The following is a 19,101-nucleotide window of genomic DNA, read 5'->3' on the forward strand; positions in this document are numbered from 1 at the left end:
AGAGGGCCCCTCTGGGAGGCTTCCCTGGAGAGCCCAGCTTCTCCTGCCCCTCTGTTCCAACCCACTTGCTTGTCTCAGGCTGCCTGGGTGGGTGGCGGAGTTCACATCTGCTCCCTCCTGGCTGTGACCTCTTAGAACCCCTGCTGAAAGTGCAGATGGAGGCTCCTCAGCGTCACCCAGTGCTGGGTGATTTGTGTGATCAGCTCAGTTTGAATAGCAGCATGGCAGGCCACAAAGGCCAAGTTTACGCATCCCAGAATCCCTGGCACCAGGTGCCCAGTAAGGGTCAGTGCCCATTTTTGAAAGTTCAATAAAATAATGGAAGGCAGGGGCACCAATCACCTGAGCCTGAGGCCCCTCTGGCACTGCTGCCCAGAATGGCATCCTCTCATGCCTGTGCTGCCAGGCCCTCCCTTGTCCAGGTGGAAGCCCCAGCAGTCCAGCCCTCCTGCCCCTGGGAGCCTTCCTCTGCACCCTCTCCTCACTGCCCTTGGCCCCAGCCCTCACCCTGCAGCAACAGCTGTTTCCCGGTGGCAGACTGCTATGTGACCTCTCCACTGCCGCGTCAGCTGGAAGTCCCCTCTGGGCCTTGCTGTGTCCCATCAGCTTCTCTCTCGCTCTGACCTGAGCAGCTGCAAAGTCTCCTGGCTATGGTTGATGCCTGCAGCGCTCCTGTCCTGCTGACCCAGGCCGGCCCACAGATGAGAAAGTGATCGTCCCTTGGATGGGTTCCCAAGATGATGCCATTGAGGTGGCCTTTGTCCACGTAACTCTGCACCCCCTCCAGTTCTGCAGACTCTACACCCCCAAGACCCTGCTAAGCCTCCCTTTCTCCCAGCCACTTGATTGTGGGGGGAAGCTGCCCCTTCCCCACCCTGTCCTCTTGGTTCCATATGAGCCTCTCCATCACCCACCCCTTCCGTGGACTACTTCCTGTGCCAAGCACGACTTGATGCTCTTTAGCCCTGCCTGGTTCACTGGAGAGGAGCTGGCCTTGGAGAAGGCGGCGCTGCCTCCCCTCCCCTGCTAGTCAGTGACAGGGCCTGGATCTGATGTGGTCCCTTGGACTCTGGGTGCCCTGAGCAGCCTCTGGCCCTTCCCTTGTATCCTCCAGGCAGCAGATCTTGAGCCCACAATGGGCTGTCCGGGCACATGGACCCCGACCCCAGCAGGGAGGGAGGCCGGAGTAGAGCAGGGACCCTGCTGGGCCTGAACTGGGTGGCTGACGTTTTCACATCTGGTTCTGTTGAACTGTAACTCACATTATGTACTGAAGCCAGGGCTATTTTTATCCTGACATGTGAGGTTCCTTCACGTCATAACCACAAAACTCAATCCAAAACATCCCGGGGCAGGTTGTTTGTAAGACGTTCTGTGGAGTCTCATGTCGCCTCATCAGGTTTCACTTAGTAACATCTGCAGGGCTGGCTCCCCGGCCGCCCACCCCGCCAGCCTGGTTTCTGTGTGGAGTGCGTCTCTGTGCCCCTGGCCAGCCGCCGGACACATGCACTTCCTGCCAGGGCCTGGCAGGCTCCTCCCTTGCCCAAACCAGAAATGCAAGGCACAGTGGCCTTCAGCTGAGGGATAGGGCTCTCCCTCACGCTCCTGCCCTCTGCAGGATTGGGGAATGGAAATCCCACTCTCCTGGGCCCCTCACAGAGAGCCTCTCTCCCAAGACACACAGCCAGGTTGTGGGCCCCCCTCTCCCTCACCCCTGGCTGCGGCAGCTGCCCACCATCTCCAGGGGGGCCGTGCCTCAGTGGCGCCCCTGAGTAAAACAACTGAGGTCCTTGGAGTGCAGTGTTGGAAGGCGTGCCCTGAGCTGCCCTGTCCTGGCTCCCACTTTCCTCATGCGCCTGCAGCACCCAGCCCAGGACCCTGCTTACAAGAGCAGATGAGCCAGAGCTGGAGGTAGGCAGAAGAGCAGGCAGCAGGGAGGCAGAAATCAGCGTACTTGAGGGGCCCATTGCTCCTGTAGTCACCCTCCTGGGGCGAGCTTCTCTACCCATCTCCTCCTCCTGAGCCTGCAACCCTGCCTTAGAGAGCATCTCAAGCCGAAAGGCAGCTCACATAAGCAGCGTGGCTGGGGACAATGGGGGCCACTGAGGCTGGGAGAGAGCAAGCAGCCCCCACCCTGTCCTGCTGAGCACTGAGGCCTTTCCCATCCCTGTGCAGCCCGCCCTCCCTGCCGCCTCAATTGTGGCCCCTTTCCCCACCTCCCCTGCTGGGAAAAGACCGCCCTGCTCAAACCTGTGGTCTCAATGCAGCCCCTCCCAAGGCCCCCAGCCCTGTCTTGGGGAGAGCAGAAAGTCTTTAAGCCGTGGGAGCACTGTGAGGGCTGAGCTGCACTCATCTGAGGATGTGAATCGCTTGCCATGGCTTCTCACAGCTGTGACACCGCCCTCCTCCTCCCTTCCACTAACGGTCTCCGCTCCAGGGTCCGAGGGGCAGCCTGGACATTGAGAGTCCGTTTTGGGTCCACACTGGGGGCTGTGGCTAGGGAGACCAGAGTTGTGTCCAGAGTAGCCCAGGCCTTCTCTTCTACCATCTTTGGCCAGACTGTCAGTGGAGAGGTGGCCTGATCTCCCTACCCTGATGTGTGGGGGTCACAGGTGGCCCCCCTTCTTCCTCAAAGCATCCTGACAGAGCACTGTGAATTTGTGCCAGAAATGGAATCTCCCCACTCAGACATTTCAGACCAGCCCCTAGACATCCATTCTGAGACTCAGAATGAGAACAGTTTGCGCAGTGCTCTGTGCTGTGGGACACTTGCTAATAAAAAAGAGCCCCCATTTATTGAGTGCAGACTGTGCGGCAGGCTCCAGACCCAGCACGTTACATGTTTTTACCTCTTTTAATAGGGGCTCTTATTGCACTCACTTTACAGATGAAGAAACTGAGACTTAAACACCATGCTCAGTGCTTCCTACTGCCCCTGTGAGGCTGGAACAGCCCCGTACCTCTCCCTAGTGGCTGCCCAGATGGCCCCAGTTGGGAGAATTTCTTCGTGGTGACTTCCTTCATGGGTCCCTTCGTTCTTGGGAATGCTTTGGAGCCTAAGTGGAAATGTAGGGTAGGCTGGGGGTGCACATAGAGAAATAGGAAGGCAGCAGGGAGAAGCTTGCAGTGAACTGGGTGCCTCCAATGTGGGCAGCATGAAGCCAGTGCCCTCCAGCCAGGCCACCACGGCCCACCAAATTCATCTCCTGAGGGTGGGAACAGTGAGGCAGGGCTGTCTCAACAGCTGTCTCTGCAGCCACCTCTTTAGAGATCAGCCCCAGCTGGGCCTGGGGTAACTTGATCTATAAGAATGTGACACTTGATTCTGCAAACATTCCCTTTGGGCCAGGAAGCAGAGACTGTTTGCCATTCCAGAATCACTCAGGACCTCCCGAGCCAGGCTGATTCAGGCAGGGACCCAGGACAATGCAGTCCAAACAAGAAGTGGAATGAGGCCTGCCCTTGAACTGGCCTTCTCACTCAGGGCTCCTTCACGCCGCTCACGCGAGCTGTCTAGGAGGTTCTTGGGATTGAGGATGCTACAGTTTGGAGGTGTGGCTCCTGGTGAGGAATCCCTTATAGAGTGATTCACAGCTGGGAAAAACAGAACAGAAAAACGCTTTTTCTAGACCCATCCATCTCCCAGGAAGGACCATGAGAGGACGTAAGGGAAGTCTGAGCTCAGCAAAAAAGACGGAGCCCCTGGGAGAAGAGTCTTCCTGCTGCTTCCAGCCCCCTGGCGTCGAATACAGTCAGTCTGTCCAGGCGCCTCCGTGAGATTCACTTGGAATACTCTGGATGGCTCTGCACATTCTTGTTTTGTGCTTTGGGCTGATGCTTCTGGGAACATCTGATGCTTCTGGCCAAGTTTGGTTCCCAGAGCCTCCACATCCTGCCTATCTTGTGCTCGTGCCTGACCATTTCCTCCCTGGTCCAGGGAGAAAGTGAAGGCTCCCACGCAACTTCTGGACCAGAAAGGGGCCAGCCTGGAAAATGATAGCCCCAGATGCCTCTGTTGGCCACTCTGCATCCCCCAGTGCCCTCCCTGGGTTTCCAGAGAGCTGCGGCCAGGTGCTGTTTCCACAGCTCTTCACAGCATCATTTCCCGCATCTTCAGTGTCAGTTTGGCAGGACCTGGGTTTCCATCTTTATGCCATCTTCTGCCCTCCTGCAAGGCACTGCCTCCTAATCTGTGAGCCCCAAACATATCTGAACATTAGTACCCAAGAGACAGGCAGCCTGGCAGAGCTGCAAAGAACATGAGTTTTGAAGACCAGCTGCCTGGGTCAGCAACTCTACCACTCACCAGCTCTGTGACTTTGGATAATCCTCACCCAAATTCACAGCTCCTCTGTGTATGTAATGGGAATAGGAATGGTGCATATTTTTCAAGTTTTTTTTTTTTAGGGTGTTAGATACTATGTGTGAAGGGTTTAGGCAGGCCAAGCACATAGTAGGTGCTCAACAAATGGTAGCTATGAATTGGCTGTTAAGCTATCATGTTATACTGGAACAATTGGATATCCGTACGCAAAAAGATTTAGACCCCTTCCTCACACCGTATACAAAAAGTAACTCAAAATAGACCAGAGACCTAAAATATATCAGTAAATCTTTATGACCTTAGATTAGGTAATAATTTCATAGCTATGACACCAAAGGCACAAGCAACCAAAGAAAAAATAGACACATTGGGCTTAATCAAAGTTAAAAATTTTGTGCTTCAAAAAAATGTTTTTAATAAAAAGAGGCTGGGCATGGTGGCTCCTACCTATAACCCCAACACTTTGGGAGGCCAAGGCAGGAGGATCACTTGGGCCCAGGAGTTTGAGACTAGCCTGGGCAACATAGGGAGACCCCATCTTGAAGAAAAAATTTAGCTGGGTGTGATGGCACACACCTGTAGTCGTAGCTACTTGGGAGGCCAAGGCGGGAGGATTGCTTGAGCCCAGGAGTTTGAGGCTGCAGTGAACTGTAATCACTTCAATGCACTACATCCTGGGCAACAGAGCAAGACACTGTTTATTAGGCTGTTCTTGCATTACAATAAAAAAAAATACATGGCTGGGTGCAGTGACTCACGCTTGTAATCCCAGCACTTTGGGAGGCCAAGGAAGGCAGATCACCAGGTCAGGAGATTGAGACCATCCTGGCTAACATGGTGAAACCCCACCTCTACTAAAAATACAAAAAATAAGCCAAGTGTAGCACACACCCAGCTACAAAGAAGGCTGAGGCAGGAGAATCGCTTGAACCCAGGAAGCAGAGGTTGCAGTGAGTCAAGACGATGTCATTGCACTCCAGCCTGAGAGACCGAACGAGACTCAATCTCAAAAAAAAAAAAAAAAAAACCTGAGAGTAGGTAATTTATAAAGAGATTTAGTTGGCTCACAGTTCTGCAGGCTTTATGGAAAGCATGGTGCTGGCATCTGCTTGGTTTCTGAGGAGGCCTCAGGAAGCTTACAATCATAGTGGAAGGCAAAGGGGCAGCAGGCAGAGGAGGCCAGAGCAGGAGCAAGAAAGTGAGAGGGAGGTGCCCTACACTTTTAAACAGGCAGATCTCACGAGAACTTGCCGTCTCAGAGATAATACCAAGGGGATGGTGCTAACCCATTCATGAGAAATCCACTCCCATCATCCAGTAACCTCCTACCAGGCCCCACTTCCAACGCTGGGAATTAAATTTCAACATGAGATTTAGGTGGGGAGAAATATTCAAATTATAGTATCACCGTGTCTCAAAAAAAAAAAACATCAACAGAAGGGGAGAAAATATCAGCTGATGAATGGACAAACAAAATATGGAATAGCTATAAGGTGGAATATTATTCAACCCTAAAAATGAATACAGAACTGATACATACTACAACATAGATGAACCTTGAAAATGTGCTGAGTGAAAGAAGCCACATACTGCTTAGTTCTATCTATAGGAAACATCCAGAATAGGCAAATCCATAGAGACAGAAGGTAGATGAGTGATTGCCGGGGGCCGATGAAGGTGAGAATGGTGAGTGCTAATCAGTATGGGGTTTCTTTTGGGGGTTGATAAAAATGTTCTGAAATTTGTGGTGATTGCCACACAACTTTGTGAATGTACTGAAAACTGCATTGCACACTTTAGAAGGGTGAACCTTACGGTATATAGATCATATCTCAATAAAGCTGTTTTCTTTTTAAAGATGTCCTGCCTCGGGCTGGGCATGGTGGCTCACAACCTGTAATCCCAGCACTTTGGGAGGCCGAGTCGGGTCGTTCACCTGAGGTCAGGAGTTCAAGACCAGCCTGGCCAACATGGTGAAACCCTGCCTCTACTAAAAAAAAAAAAAAAAAATACAAAAATAGCTGGGCGTGGTGGCATATGCCTATAATCTCAGCACTCAAGAGGCTGGGTCAGGAAGATAGCTTGAACCCAGGAGGTGGAGGTTGCAGTGAGCCAAGATCACACCACTGCACTCCAGCCTGGGCAACAAAGCAAGATTCAGTCTCAAAAAAAAAAAAAAAAAAAAAAAGTCCTGCCTCAAGCAGAGTGAGTGAGGATTCTTTCCATCCCTTGGTAACTCTTTCACAGAACTGTGGAGGTTGACAAATATTAGAAGGGATGGGCCGGGCGCGGTGGCTCAAGCCTGTAATCCCAGCACTTTGGGAGGCCGAGACGGGCGGATCACGAGGTCAGGAGTTCGAGACCATCCTGGCTAACACGGTGAAACCCCGTCTCTACTAAAAAATACAAAAAACTAGCTGGGCGAGGTGGTGGGCGCCTGTAGTCCCGGCTACTCGGGAGGCTGAGGCAGGAGAATGGCGTAAAAACCCGGGAGGTGGAGCTTGCAGTGAGCTGAGATCCGGCCACTGCACTCCACCCTGGGCGACATAGCGAGACTCCGTCTCAAAAAAAAAAAAAAATATTAGAAGGGATGTCCAGGGAAGACCCCAAGGGGCATACAGATACACTATCCCAGACCATCCAAGTATTCCATCAGCCCTTCCCTTGTCCCCTTGGTGCTGGGTACTTTATCAAGGGGCATGTGTGCAAGGGAGGGCTGGAAGTTACCTCTCTGTGTACCTCGGTGTGTTTTCTGCAGGGACACACATCAGAGACATTTGTGCTCCTGGTTAGAAAGCCACCTCAGGCTTTGAAAGTTTTCAGAGTTCTATCCTAAAAGAGCATCTTTGCCTGAGGATGAGGAAGAAAGAGCTTTTGATTTCAAAAGTGAAACTTAAAACACTTTGTAACGTTTGTCAGTGTTTGCTGTCTGTAATCGAGTGGGTGTGTACATCATTTCTTTTTCTCAGGTAATATTAGGGAAGGAGCTTGGCTTTTGCCTCTTGTGGGTCCACCAGTTTTGTTGACCATTGAGCCACAATGACTGACCCATTGACACAAGCACCTTACCCGTTTCTTCTCTTCGACTTCTTGTTTGTCCTTAACGGCCCAAATAGATCCCGAGTGTATTTCATTTACTGGGATAATGAGTAGAGTTTGTTTTTTAAAAAAATTCATAGCACCTAGCAGGGTCTTACATGCATGAGATGTTCACTAAGTGGTTTGGGCTTGGGTTAAGGGGTGGACAGTAATGGGATTTTTTTTTTTTTTTCAAGTTACGAGTAGGACTTTAACTAATGGGCATTTTTGCAGTAAGCCAAGTTGTATTTGCTTGTGCAGACTTGCCTTTTTCTCTGTTGCTCCATGGCTCTTGATTAGAGATTTTCCCTCATCTTGTTATAACACCCCACACACACACTTGTTTGGCATTTATAGTTGTTTACATTCAGTGTGGATCTCATCACCCTGTGGACACATGATCAGAATAAATGCTGCTTCTGTCCCTTCCTCTACAGGTACCAAAGGCTTAGAATGTTCTCCTTCCACTCCCACCATGAATTCCTACTTTTATAAGTTCATGATCAACCTTCTCAAGAGATTCAGCAGCGAACGGAAGCTCCTGGAGGTCAGAGGCCCTTTCATCATCAGGTCAGCCTTGGTGGCGCGCTTTCTCCTCTTCCTCCCACGGCCCCGGCTTTTCACTTTCATGCCGTTCAAGTGTCAAAGCAGCCACCTTGTCTTTCCCTTCTCTCTCCTCCTTTTCCTGACCTTTGGATCTGTTCTTAAAAGAAATGAAGAAGGTTGCCCCTTCATACTGGTTGCTGATGCTTCTGACATGAAACAGACAAGTCAGTGTTGATGTTTTTCCACAAAACTGAATTCATTTTTTCCTTCCTGAGTTACTGTCTTCCCCTGAGGTGGAATGGCCTCTTATTCAATGCCATTGTCAGGCTTTTGGAGAGGAAAGGAGGTGAGCCAGATGGCGTGAGACATGGGGCTGTGCTCCAGGCCCAGCCCCCAGTGCGGGATTTAGCCAGGCTTGGTGGAGCCAGGCTTCTGAGTCATGTGAACCCAGACCAGGATGGTGCCAGGGCAGCAGCCCCAGTGGCTGGAGGCGTCTAGAACTGTCATCACCAGCAGCATGGCTGGGGCTGGTCTTTTGCCTCCAACTCAGCTCCAAGAAGTAGGGTCACCAGAAGCGTGGCCCAGTGTCACCCTCAGCCTGGTGAAAGCTAGAGCAGGGCACAAATTCCTCCAGCTTCTACACCAAAGCCAAGTGGAGGAGATTTCTGGAGTAGTCCAAATGGCCCTAGGTGCTGTTCAGCCGTGGTTCCCAGCCCTGTATGTTAGATCACTGGAGAGGCTTTTTTAAAAAAGATGCCTTATACAAAAATTAGCTGGGTATGGTGGTGCACGCCTGTAATCCCAGCTACTTGAGAGGCTGAGACACACGAATCGCCTGAACCCGGGAGGTGGACGTTGCAGTGAGCCGAGATCACACCACTGCACTGCAGCCTGGGCGAAAGAGCAAGACTCTCGTCTTTAAAAAAAAAAAAAAAAAAAAAAAAAAAAAAAAAAAAAAAGCCTGGGCCTCCCTCTGATGAGTAAAATCGGAACCCCTAGGGTGATGGAGTTATTAAAGTGGTCTGGGGTGCTTGGGGACTGAGTAGACTACCGATTACCATGGTCTGGGGGTCAGGAGTTGAAGGAGTCCTGGCAGGGGCCCAGGCTGTATGGGGCTTCAAGGCAGGAAAGAGCCTGGGGAGCTCATCTTGCTGTAAACTAAAAAGCAGGTTCAGCCTGTGGGCCATAGTGAGGATTGGAGACCTTACTCACGGGTCAGCACGGAGCCACTGAAAGGGCTTGAGCAGGGGATCAATGTGACCGGATTTCTGGCTTGAAAGACAACTGTTGCTGGGGCGAATGGGTTGGAGGGACTGAGGTGGAGCCAGCTGGAAGGCTGTTGTCCAAGCAGAGACTGTGGCAGCTTGTGAGGGGGATGGGAATCTGCAGCCAGATTGGAGAATGAGGATTCAATACTGGGTAGGAAGTAGATTTGTCTGGTGACTGATGTGGAAAAAGTGAGGGGAGAGGGAGCTGGGAGTGCCAGGGTGTCCAGGCCTCTGATTTGGGGCAGCTGGGTGGATGGTGATGCCAGTCCCTGAGGTGGGAGACCCAGAAGAGTGGCAGGGAGTGAGAAGGGGGTGCATGTTTGAGTTTGAATTACTTTGGGGACACCAAAAGGAAGGTGTTGAAGAAGTAGTTTGCTGTACCAGGCTCTCCAAGGGGATACCGAGGCCCAAGATACAATCTCGAAATTGATGGTATAGTCATTCATTCATTCATTCAACAGATGTTTACTGAACACTAACTCCGTGCAAGGTACCTTTCTAGATGGTTCTGCACTTGCGGAGCTTTCATTCTTAGGGAGTTAGAAGAGGTGGAATGAGAGGGCAGGGGTCTGAGGCTGAACCCTAAGTGTTCCAGACTGTAATGGTTGGGGAAAGAAGGAGAAGCCAGAAAAGGAGACTATGACGAAGGGCCAGAGAGGTAAAGGAAGCAGCCAAGCAGGGAGATGGCAGAAGGCAGTGAGGGAGGTGAGACCCAGGGATGGTGTGCTGGGAGCCGCTGCAGGAGCCTGAATGCTGCTGGGGGAGCTGACGGAGTGGAGCGTACAGGAGGTGACCGGCCAGCTCAGGAGCTGAGGTGGAGTTGAGGGCACCCTGGGGATGGGGCCGGAGGATTGAGTCATGGGAGAGGACAGGCCTGCCTGACCAGAAAGACAAAGAGCAGGATCACGGTGCGGGGGCAGGGGCTTCTGATGGTCTGGCCACCAAAAGGATGCCCCTGTGGTAGTGGGGAGGCTGTCACCACCCTCTTGCTTCTCTGGCCTCCTCTAGAGCAGGGCTTCTCAAACAGCGCCGTTGGCATTGGAGCCAGATAACTCTTCGGGATGGCGGCTGTCCTGTGCCCTGTAGGATGTCAGCAGCATCCCAGGCCTCTGCCCCCTGGATGCCGGTAGCGCTTGCATTCACCCAGTTGGAACCATCTGAAACATCTCTAAACATTGCCAAAGGTCCCCTAGGGAGGAGAATCACCCCAGTTGAGAACCACCGTGTCAGAGAGCCAGAAATGGATTCTTAACTTTCATTGGCCGAAAGAGGAAGGTTTCCATGGTGTTTCTTCCCATCACGTTGGCCAGTTTCAGGTAGGGGATTGAGGTAGAGGTTAGCTGTGGTACAAGAGGCCCCCCCACCAGGAAAGCAGCGGAATGTTCCCACAAGAGTGACAGTTAACATCATGTGGTTTTCCAATTGCAGAGGCATCAGTACTCATGATGAGCTCTCCTTGCCTGGACGACTTTCAGAGTCAGTGGAAGGAGAGGCCTTTGGAGGAGGAATTTGTAGCTAGCGTCCCTCTGGAGAACTGGGCTGAAATGGGTTTTCCACCCTGTCTCAGCCCCACATGCCCAGTCAGAGGCATGGGGAGAAGGAGTTTGGGGTAGTAACCAGCATCTCCAGGCTGCACGGAGCAGAAGGGCAGGCACCATGGGCATGCTTGCATGCCCTCCCCACCTGCTCGGGACCCGAGGCTCTGTGAAACTGGAGGCCAGCCTGCCGCCATGTTCCCAGGTACAGACTCCAGGCCAGGGAGGCTTTGCTTGCTTTGCAGTGCATCTCCTGGGCTTCCTGGGGTCACAGGAATCATCATTTTGCAGAAGGGATAATGAGAGGAAGTAATGTGCCCCCAGGCTGGGCAAGAGCTGGGCTGCAAACTGCTGCACTCTGCTAATTCAGCAGCCTCCACTTTGTGGGAGTGCAGAGCCTGGTGCCGTGAGAGGCCCTGAACATCCTGCATGCTAGGACCACCTGAGGCGCAGCTCCTCAGAGTGCTCAGGAGCTGGGCCAGTGGGTCCTCCCTTCCCATCCTTCAGGGGCTCAGTATGGCGATCGCTTGCTCTTCTGGGGCTCAAACCTGTCATGGGCCACACTGGGTTCTCTGTGGAAATGGAGGCTGGCCTCCAGGCCTGACTCCCACCCGCACAGCCACAGAAGGTCTCGTAGCCATTGGCATCCACACTAGAAGCCCAGTGGGCTGGGACAGAAGGAACCTTGTGACTGGTCCCCTCACAGAGGACTGGGTCTCTCCTAGTCCTTCACCTGGTTTCTCCAGACTGCTCTCCCCCAGAAATAGCACCCACACCTATCAGTGTGCATCCTGGTAGACAGCCACCTGGCCCAGCTGACTCGGGAGCCTGCTGCCCACTCTGCCAGCACACCAGGCCATTGTCGACCAGCCCCTGGGTTGCAGGCGCAGCCACCCAGTCTGGGCACACACATGGCATCTGACATGGAGAAGGCCCTGCAAACATGGGGCTTCCTCCATCCTCCCCATGCTTCTGTGGGGGGCTGAGGCCCTTCCAAAGAGCTTTGTTGAGGTGGGGGGTATCCACCTGCCCTCCTGCTTGTCCGTCGCACTTCCTTTTCTCCTGTGATGGCTTTAAAGAGGGACATCATTGGCTGGGTGCGGTGGCTCATGCCTGTAATCCCAGCACTTTGGGAGGCCAAGGTGTGCGGATTTCGAGGTCAGGGGTTTGAGACCAGCCTGGCCAACATAGTGAAACCCTGTCACTACTAAAAATACAAAAATTAGCTGGGCATGGTGGCACATGCCTGTAATCCCAGCTACTCGGGAGGCTGAGGCAGAAGGATCGCTTGAACCCAGGAGGCAGAGGTTGCAGTGAGCCGAGATCATACCACTGCACTGCAGCCTGGGTGACAGAGCAAGACTCTGTCTCAAAAAAATAAATAAAAATTAAAAAATAAAGAGAGGTATCCCGATGGTTCCGCAGATGCTGGCATGAAGCCACAGACCTGATGAGGTGCGCAATGATTTCTTAACCCCCTCTTTAGCTGTTAGGCAAACTCTAAGTTCTTCTTCTTAGCCTCCAAGATTGCACACTGAGAAAGAAAGGAAAGAGATTCTTCTGGCCAGCAAGTGAAAAGCCGCTCTTTTGGCAGGAGTGTGTTTAGCTCTGGGCCCTGGAGCGGCTGCTATAGAAAGACAGAGGCATGGGGAGTTCTTGAAGACACACATCTGCTGGCGGTTCTTGGCATTGAGGAAGATGCATGATTTCCCCAAAGACCCTGGGAGCGTTTCCTCTTCCCCAGGCAGCTTTCCCAGGCCGCACCTCCATGTCGGAGTTGGGGGTGAGAACAGGGTACCCAAGCTCCAGCCAGGCTTGAGTGGGTTGGACTTCCTCTCGGTGTCCACACAGGCTCCTTTTCTGGTGGACATAACAGTTTGGATACATGTTGAGGTGAAGTCAGTGGCTTTAAAACCTTCATCTTTCAGCTGGCTACTCTGGCCCCAGGCCCTTCGCTTAGCTGATGCCAAGCTCATAGATTGAGGGAAGATGGGGACATGTGCGGTGGGGTGCTGTACCCCACTCCCTCCACAGGACTAAGGCAGATGAGCCTCCTGAGGCACTCGTTTGGGGCTCAAACCCCAATTCTTCCCATTTTTAACCGTGTGACCTGTTTCCAGGCCCTTTCCGCTTTGTCTGTGACACAGCGATGATGGTGCCGGCCGTGTCACAGTGTAGTGGGGTTATGTAAATGGCGCATGTGTCAGCCCCAGTGCTGGTGGCTGTGTCTGATAAAGCGGGGCTGTTGTTCAGCCTCCCCACAGGGCTTCTGCCTCCCAGGGTGGTCTGTGGAGGGGGAACCAGACCCACTTGAGGGGGTGAAATCATGGCACCGTTGTGTCGAGAGCTGACTCCGGTGCACCGGCCCTGTTGCCCCAGCACCCAGGGCACCCACCAGCAGCCCGGCCCGGCTCCGCTAAAACAACTCTGCCCGGAGTAGGTGTTGGTGTGCGTTGCCCTCCCCCAGCCTCTTCCTACCCTCCATGCTAATGCAGGCAGAACAAGCCCAGGCCTTGTCTCCCCGTGAACCATCCACTTATAATCAGTAGAAAGGAGAGGAGGGAGAAAACCCAACCTCTTTGATAAACTGTGATATGAACTCCAGCGTGACCCGACAGCTGTGATCTTTACAAGGCCTGCTTCTGTGCTGGGAAGCGAGCAAGTCTGAAGACAGTCGCTCTGCCTGCCAACACGGCTCTCCGGCCAGCCGCGCTTTGGCTTCAGCGACTGTGCAGTTTTCCCCTCCTCTTCCTCCCTGCCGCGTTGCAGAGAGGACTGGCTGGAGAATGCTTGCATCTGTAATGAGCCACTGTATGCAGTGAATGCCAGGGCCTGACCCGAACCAGCCCAGTTAGTGGCAGATGAGGTCCGAGCCACCTCCTGGGGGAACAGGGCACCCCTCAGATGAGGCGGACATTTGGAGAGGATGGGGCCTACAAGGGAACGGAGGAAGCAGTCATGGCACTTCTTTCATGAGATCCTGACCCAGAGAAGCCCAGCAGCAAGGCTTCCGGTTCATTCTGGGCTTCCTCTCACCTCTGCTACAGACAGGCATGGCAGCCTGTCCAGCTGAGCAAATGCTCAGAGTCCCTAATATGTGCCCCTGCTACTGCCCCTCCCCAGTGTCCTGGGTTTGCATAAGAGCCCTTGTGTTGGGAAGAGGGGGAATAGGTGGAGTGGGGAGCTGATTGGTCACTGAGGGGGTGGGGGGCCAGTCAGCCGCTAGAAACTGGACTTGTTTTTAATTGTGGGGCCTGGGGGAAGGGCCTGAGAAGAAACTCTCTTTCATGCAGTAATTGGGAAATTCCACTTTGCTGGCCTCTCTGCATTCTGCCCTGTGGACAGGGCCCTTGGCTGGGGCCAAATCACCAAGGTGTCCAAGGCCACCCGCTGTATGCACCACTGGCCCCTCCCAAGCCCGGCTCCCACCTTGGGCTCTGTCATCCCCCGCAGCTCCCCAGTTTCCAGTCCACTTGGCATCGGGACCCCCTCCTCACTCTGTGAGTCTTTGTGTGTGCCCCCTCACCTGCTGGGGGCAGTGGCGGGGCCCCCAGAAGCCCCTCATGCTGGTGCTAATGGATGGCAAATTAGAGTGAAGTGGCCAGACCAGATCTCTGTTTTTGCCTCTGGCCCCAGTTCACAAGCGAGAGCTCCTAGGCGGCCCCACTCTTCCTCTCGCCCCTTTAATGGATTGCGTTCCTTCATTCGGGATAAAAATAAATTGCTGTGGCAAATGTGCACCAACCTAAGTCTATTTGCTAGAAGAGGCCCTGATCCACCTACCCAGAATGCAGTTGGGTTTTGATCTTTCATGAGTCCGTAGCCATATCGATTGGGCCCCCAGCTGAGGGGAGGAAGACAGGACATTGAACAGGCAGGAGGAATTATTCCGCAGAACTTCCTGCTTCCCTCTCAGCAGAAGCTTCTCTTCTCACTGGCTTGAGTTGTCTGTCCAGCTCCTTGTGTGAATCTTCTGGAGCTTTCCACAGCCGTTCCCCGCCCAGGGGCCAGGGCTGAGGTGTTTTTGTTGCCATGCAAGGGACACAGAGGAGTGTGTGCAGCAGGAGCCACTTTACACAACCAGCTCTCGGCTTCTCATCTCCTAATTGGAGACCCCTTGGGAATGGGAATGGCAGGGGCACCCAGGAGGCCCGAGAGGCCCAGTCTGACACACGGAAAAGACTGTTGGGAGAAAAAGAGTGCTGCCCTCCCAGGTGAAAAGATGAACTTGTGAGGTGCAAAGTTCAGGGAGTCCAGAGAGCCTGGCCCAGGCTGCATTCCATTGTTCCCTAGTCCATGGCAAAATGATCAGCATCCCTGCACCTCACAGAACCATCGGAGATTGTTCCCTGTTGACCCAGAAGTGATTGGGGGTGGGGAGGGAGGTGGTCCTGGCCTTGCTCTGCCTCCTCCAAGCAGTCCCCATACTTCTTACTGGCACTCCCCATAAGAAGGGATGGCTTTTCTTCTGCAAAATGGATACCACATGTGATGAGCCTTGCTAGACTAGGGTGGGATGAATTAGGTCTGACCTGGGGCATGAGGGGAGTAGAGGAAATGCTGGCCAGAGGGAGCCCTGCTCAGTGTGCTCAGGGGGCCCAAGAGCCTCAAAGCGGTGGCATCCTGGTGTTTGGGGCAGGGGGGTCCACTTGGCTTTGAGCAGGGCTGGTGGGAGGATACTAGAGGTCACAGGTGAACTTGGCAAGAAGTGGCCATATGTCCTTCAGGGTGACCCCTGTCCCCACAGCCCAAGCAGCCATGCTCCCACTGAATCAGCTGTTGCCCCCACTTCCGGGAGCCCCTGTGACAGAGGGGAGGACCTGGCAGCAGTTTGGTGGGAAAGCTCCCCTCCTCGATGGCCACCACACAGCACACGTGGTCAGACTCCTCATCAGGTTCACGCTGGCACCTGCTGGCCCCTTGCCAGTCTTTCCCTAAAAGAATGTTCTTTGTCATCTACACACCTGAGAAGCATCACCTCCCCCAGCCCATAGCTCAGGCAGCCAGCAGAGCTGGTAGGGTGATGGTCAGGAACTGTTTTCAGAGGCTGGGAACTCGATAATGAATTTCTTTCTGAAGCTTGAGAAGTTGTTTCCAGATGGGACCTGCAGTATTCTCTGGATCTCACTATTTAGACTTCACCTAAGGATGCCAGGAAACTTGGAAAGATTTGACATTGGTCACTCCAGCGGCTTCATTAATTAACAAGTAGCTAATGTGTACCACAATGTGGTATCATTTATTTATTTTTTGAGACAGTCTCAGTCAGTCACCCAGGCTGGAGTGCAGTGGCACAATCACGGCTCACTGCAGCCTCGCCGCGACCTCCTGCCTCAGCCTCTCAAGTAACTGGGACTACAGGCACATGCCACCATGCCTATTATTTTTTACTTTGGAGTAAGAGGAACTCAGCTATGCATTTTTCTTGCACTTAGTAAATCTTTTTTATTTATTTATTTTTTTTTTTTGAGACAGAATCTCACTCAGTCAACCCAGAATCGAGTGCTGTGGCGTAATCTCGGCTCACTGCAACCTCCACCTCCCGGGTTCAAGCAGTTCTCGTGCCTCAGCTTCCTGAGTAGCTGGAATTACAGGCGTGCACCACCATGCCTGGCTAATTTTTGTATTTTTAGTAGAGAGAGAGTTTCACCATGTTGGCCAGGTTGGTCTCAAACTCCTGACCTCAGGTGATCCACCCACCCCAGCCTCCCAAAGTGCTGAGATTACAGGCATGAGCCACCTCACCCTGCCACCTTTTTTTATTTTGTTGTAGAGATGGGATCTCACTATGTTGCCCATGCTGGTCTGGAACTCCTGGGCTCAAACTGTCCTCCTGCCTCGGCCTCTCAAAGTGCTAGGATTATAGGCATGAGCTACCACAGCCAGTCGGTATCATTAAAAAATGCATATACAGTGGTAGGTTTGCAACTGGCCCCTAGAAGCCATTTTCCATCCTCTGCCTCCTTGGGGCCAGCCTGCATCTGAGCCAGGACAGACAAATGTGGGTGCCCTTTGTCTTCAGTGCATTTAAACACCGAGCGTGTCTTGTCCATCATTGTAGAATGCATTTCTCAGGAAGCTCTTTCTCTTGTCCCCATGTCCTTTCAGCGTGTTTCCCTGGCTTGCCCTTGGAGACCCCTGTGCGCTTCTCCCTTCTCTCTCCTCATGTGATTTAGCAGAGTCACAAAGATCACAGAACCCCCATACCCTGGCCCCTGTCACAGAAACACCCCCAGTTTCTGCTGCATGCGGTTTGTGAAAGGCTGCCCAGACCTCTTCCACAGGGAAGGAGAGAGCTCCTGTCTCAGATCAGGGGTGATGTGACCCTCGGAGGGGCCTGGCCTGGGGGATCCACGGCACACAATTCCGCCTTAGATGGCACTCACCGCCCTGCAAGGGAGCATGCAGTCCCCGGGTAAGAGTCTGGGTGGGCCAAATCCTCTTCATAGCCCAGGCAGGGATGGCCCACCAAAGAGGCTCTTGGGATCTGAGTGGATGAGGGAGTTTTCTGTAGTTCAGGGCTCAGATGCAGTGAGTCCCCAGGAGAGTGGGGGCTTCGGTCATTTTCCCTTGTCGTCATCACTGTTCCATCTTTTAAATGTACCTGTGGCACCTGAGTGTCTGCCCTCGCCCCCAGTCCTAGGTTCTCAACTGTGGCATTGAGAGGTGATCTGCAGGGTACTGCATAGCCTTCCAAAGACCCCAGAGCTGAGGTGCCCTCCACTGGGCCTGGGGTCCTATGCTGTGGAGAAAGAGAGAGTGATGGCCTGATGGTGAGACCGATATGGGGGGACACGCCTGCTGTGAGCACCATCACACAGGCCCAGAGGGCACGTGCAATCCAGGACTGGCACCGTGGGATTCACCTATCCCTGTCTGCAGAGCAGTGCCAGATCCGCCAGCCCACAATCCACAGCTGGAGCGGCCTGGAGAGTTGGTGTTGTGCAGCCCGAAGAGGCACAATGGCTGTCCCATGCAGCAGACGGAGCTGAGACGAGAGCCGCATCTCCTGATCTCCACACACCAGGGCAAGACCCCAGACCTGGCAGCCGGGGCTCAGCCTCATTAGAGAGAAGCCAGGCCATCTTATGGAGTCGCCATCCGACCCAGGGTTATTTAGCCTTAGAAAAATCCCTGCAGAGACCTCTCCTGATGTGATGCCATCCTTGTCCTCCTCTTCCTTCTCTTCTTCTTCTTCCTCTGCTTCCTCTTCCTTCCTCCCCCTCCTCTTTCTCGTCTTCATCCTTCTTTTTCCTTCCCCCACTCCTCCTCTTCCTCTTCTTTCTCTTCCTCTTCCTCGGCTTCCTCTTTCTTCTCTTCCCTTCCTCCGGTCCCGTTCCCAGGGCTCTCATCCCTCCCCAGGATGGCTCCCACTGGCTCCACCCACTCAGGCAGAGGTGAAGCGCCAAGTCAATCTGCATGTCCTTCCCTGGCTTCCTTCTAGGCCCCAGCCCCACCATGCTGGCCTGTCCCTTATCCTGGCGCACTTCTGGTCTCCAGCCGGCATACCCTCCCAGGAGCTCCCTGGCACTTTGACAGTGAACATCTCTCCAGGTCTAAATCTCCCTTTTGAGTCTTGCTCAGGAGGACATGTGTCACCCCCTCTTCCCAGGGATGTGTTTTTCCCCTGGCTTATCGCAGTGGCTCGCATCATCCACGTTGGCCTCTTTTTAAAGCCAACCTGAGATGATTCAAGTGCACTCAAGTCAGCGCTTATTTTTTCTAGTCCTCCACCAGTCTGTTTTGAGCCCTGTCTCTCACTTGCAAGCCGCTTCCTTAAGTGCTAAGTTTTGCATCTGTTTGTTCCCTCAGAAGGGGTGCGACCTGCCCCAGCCCCAGTCTTGAGCTCCAGCTCCAGACCACATGGGGGGATAGCCCCCACATGGGGCCATCGGGGCCTCCTCAGTACCCCAGGAGAGCATCCTCTTCTACCTGATTGTGGTACTTATGTCTCCGTTCACCATCCACCTCGTCATCAGTAAACCGGTGTCCTCAGATAGGCCCTTCTGCCCCCAGGCTTGCTATTTGCATATCCACTCCTTTCCCTCTGAAGGAAGAACAGTCATCGAAACTTAACTCCCAGCCCTTCCCACTGCTGCAGAGAGGAAGGTGCCTTGGAAGCTCCACTGGAAGCCTGAGACACTCCGTCTTGTTTTCAGCTTGGTCTTGCTGTCTCCCCGGGAAGCGGTCTCCCTTTCTTGCCACATAACACATGCTTCAGAGCCCCAGATGTGTCTTCTTTCCTCGTCCTGATCAGGGTGGTGTGGCAGCCTCACCTCCCTTCAGGCTCGATGCCGGGGATGTCTTTGGTGACTGTAAATTTGAAGAACGTACTATTTGAAAGTACGCA

General features: G+C 53.3%; 1 protein-coding gene across 2 annotated transcripts in view; it reads left to right on the plus strand.

Moving 5' to 3' along the window:
• VAC14 (VAC14 component of PIKFYVE complex) overlaps positions 1-19,101 on the plus strand; it is a 115,313-nt gene that overhangs the window by 62,923 nt on the left and 33,289 nt on the right. For both annotated transcript variants that reach the window (XM_005592488.3, XM_005592493.5), the window contains exon 14: positions 7,840-7,972. In XM_005592488.3, coding sequence (XP_005592545.3) covers positions 7,840-7,972 — 133 coding nt within the window. The remainder of the gene's footprint in view (positions 1-7,839; positions 7,973-19,101) is intronic.

Source organism: Macaca fascicularis, chromosome 20 (assembly GCF_037993035.2).
Source record: "Macaca fascicularis isolate 582-1 chromosome 20, T2T-MFA8v1.1".
Lineage (NCBI taxonomy): Eukaryota > Metazoa > Chordata > Mammalia > Primates > Cercopithecidae > Macaca > Macaca fascicularis.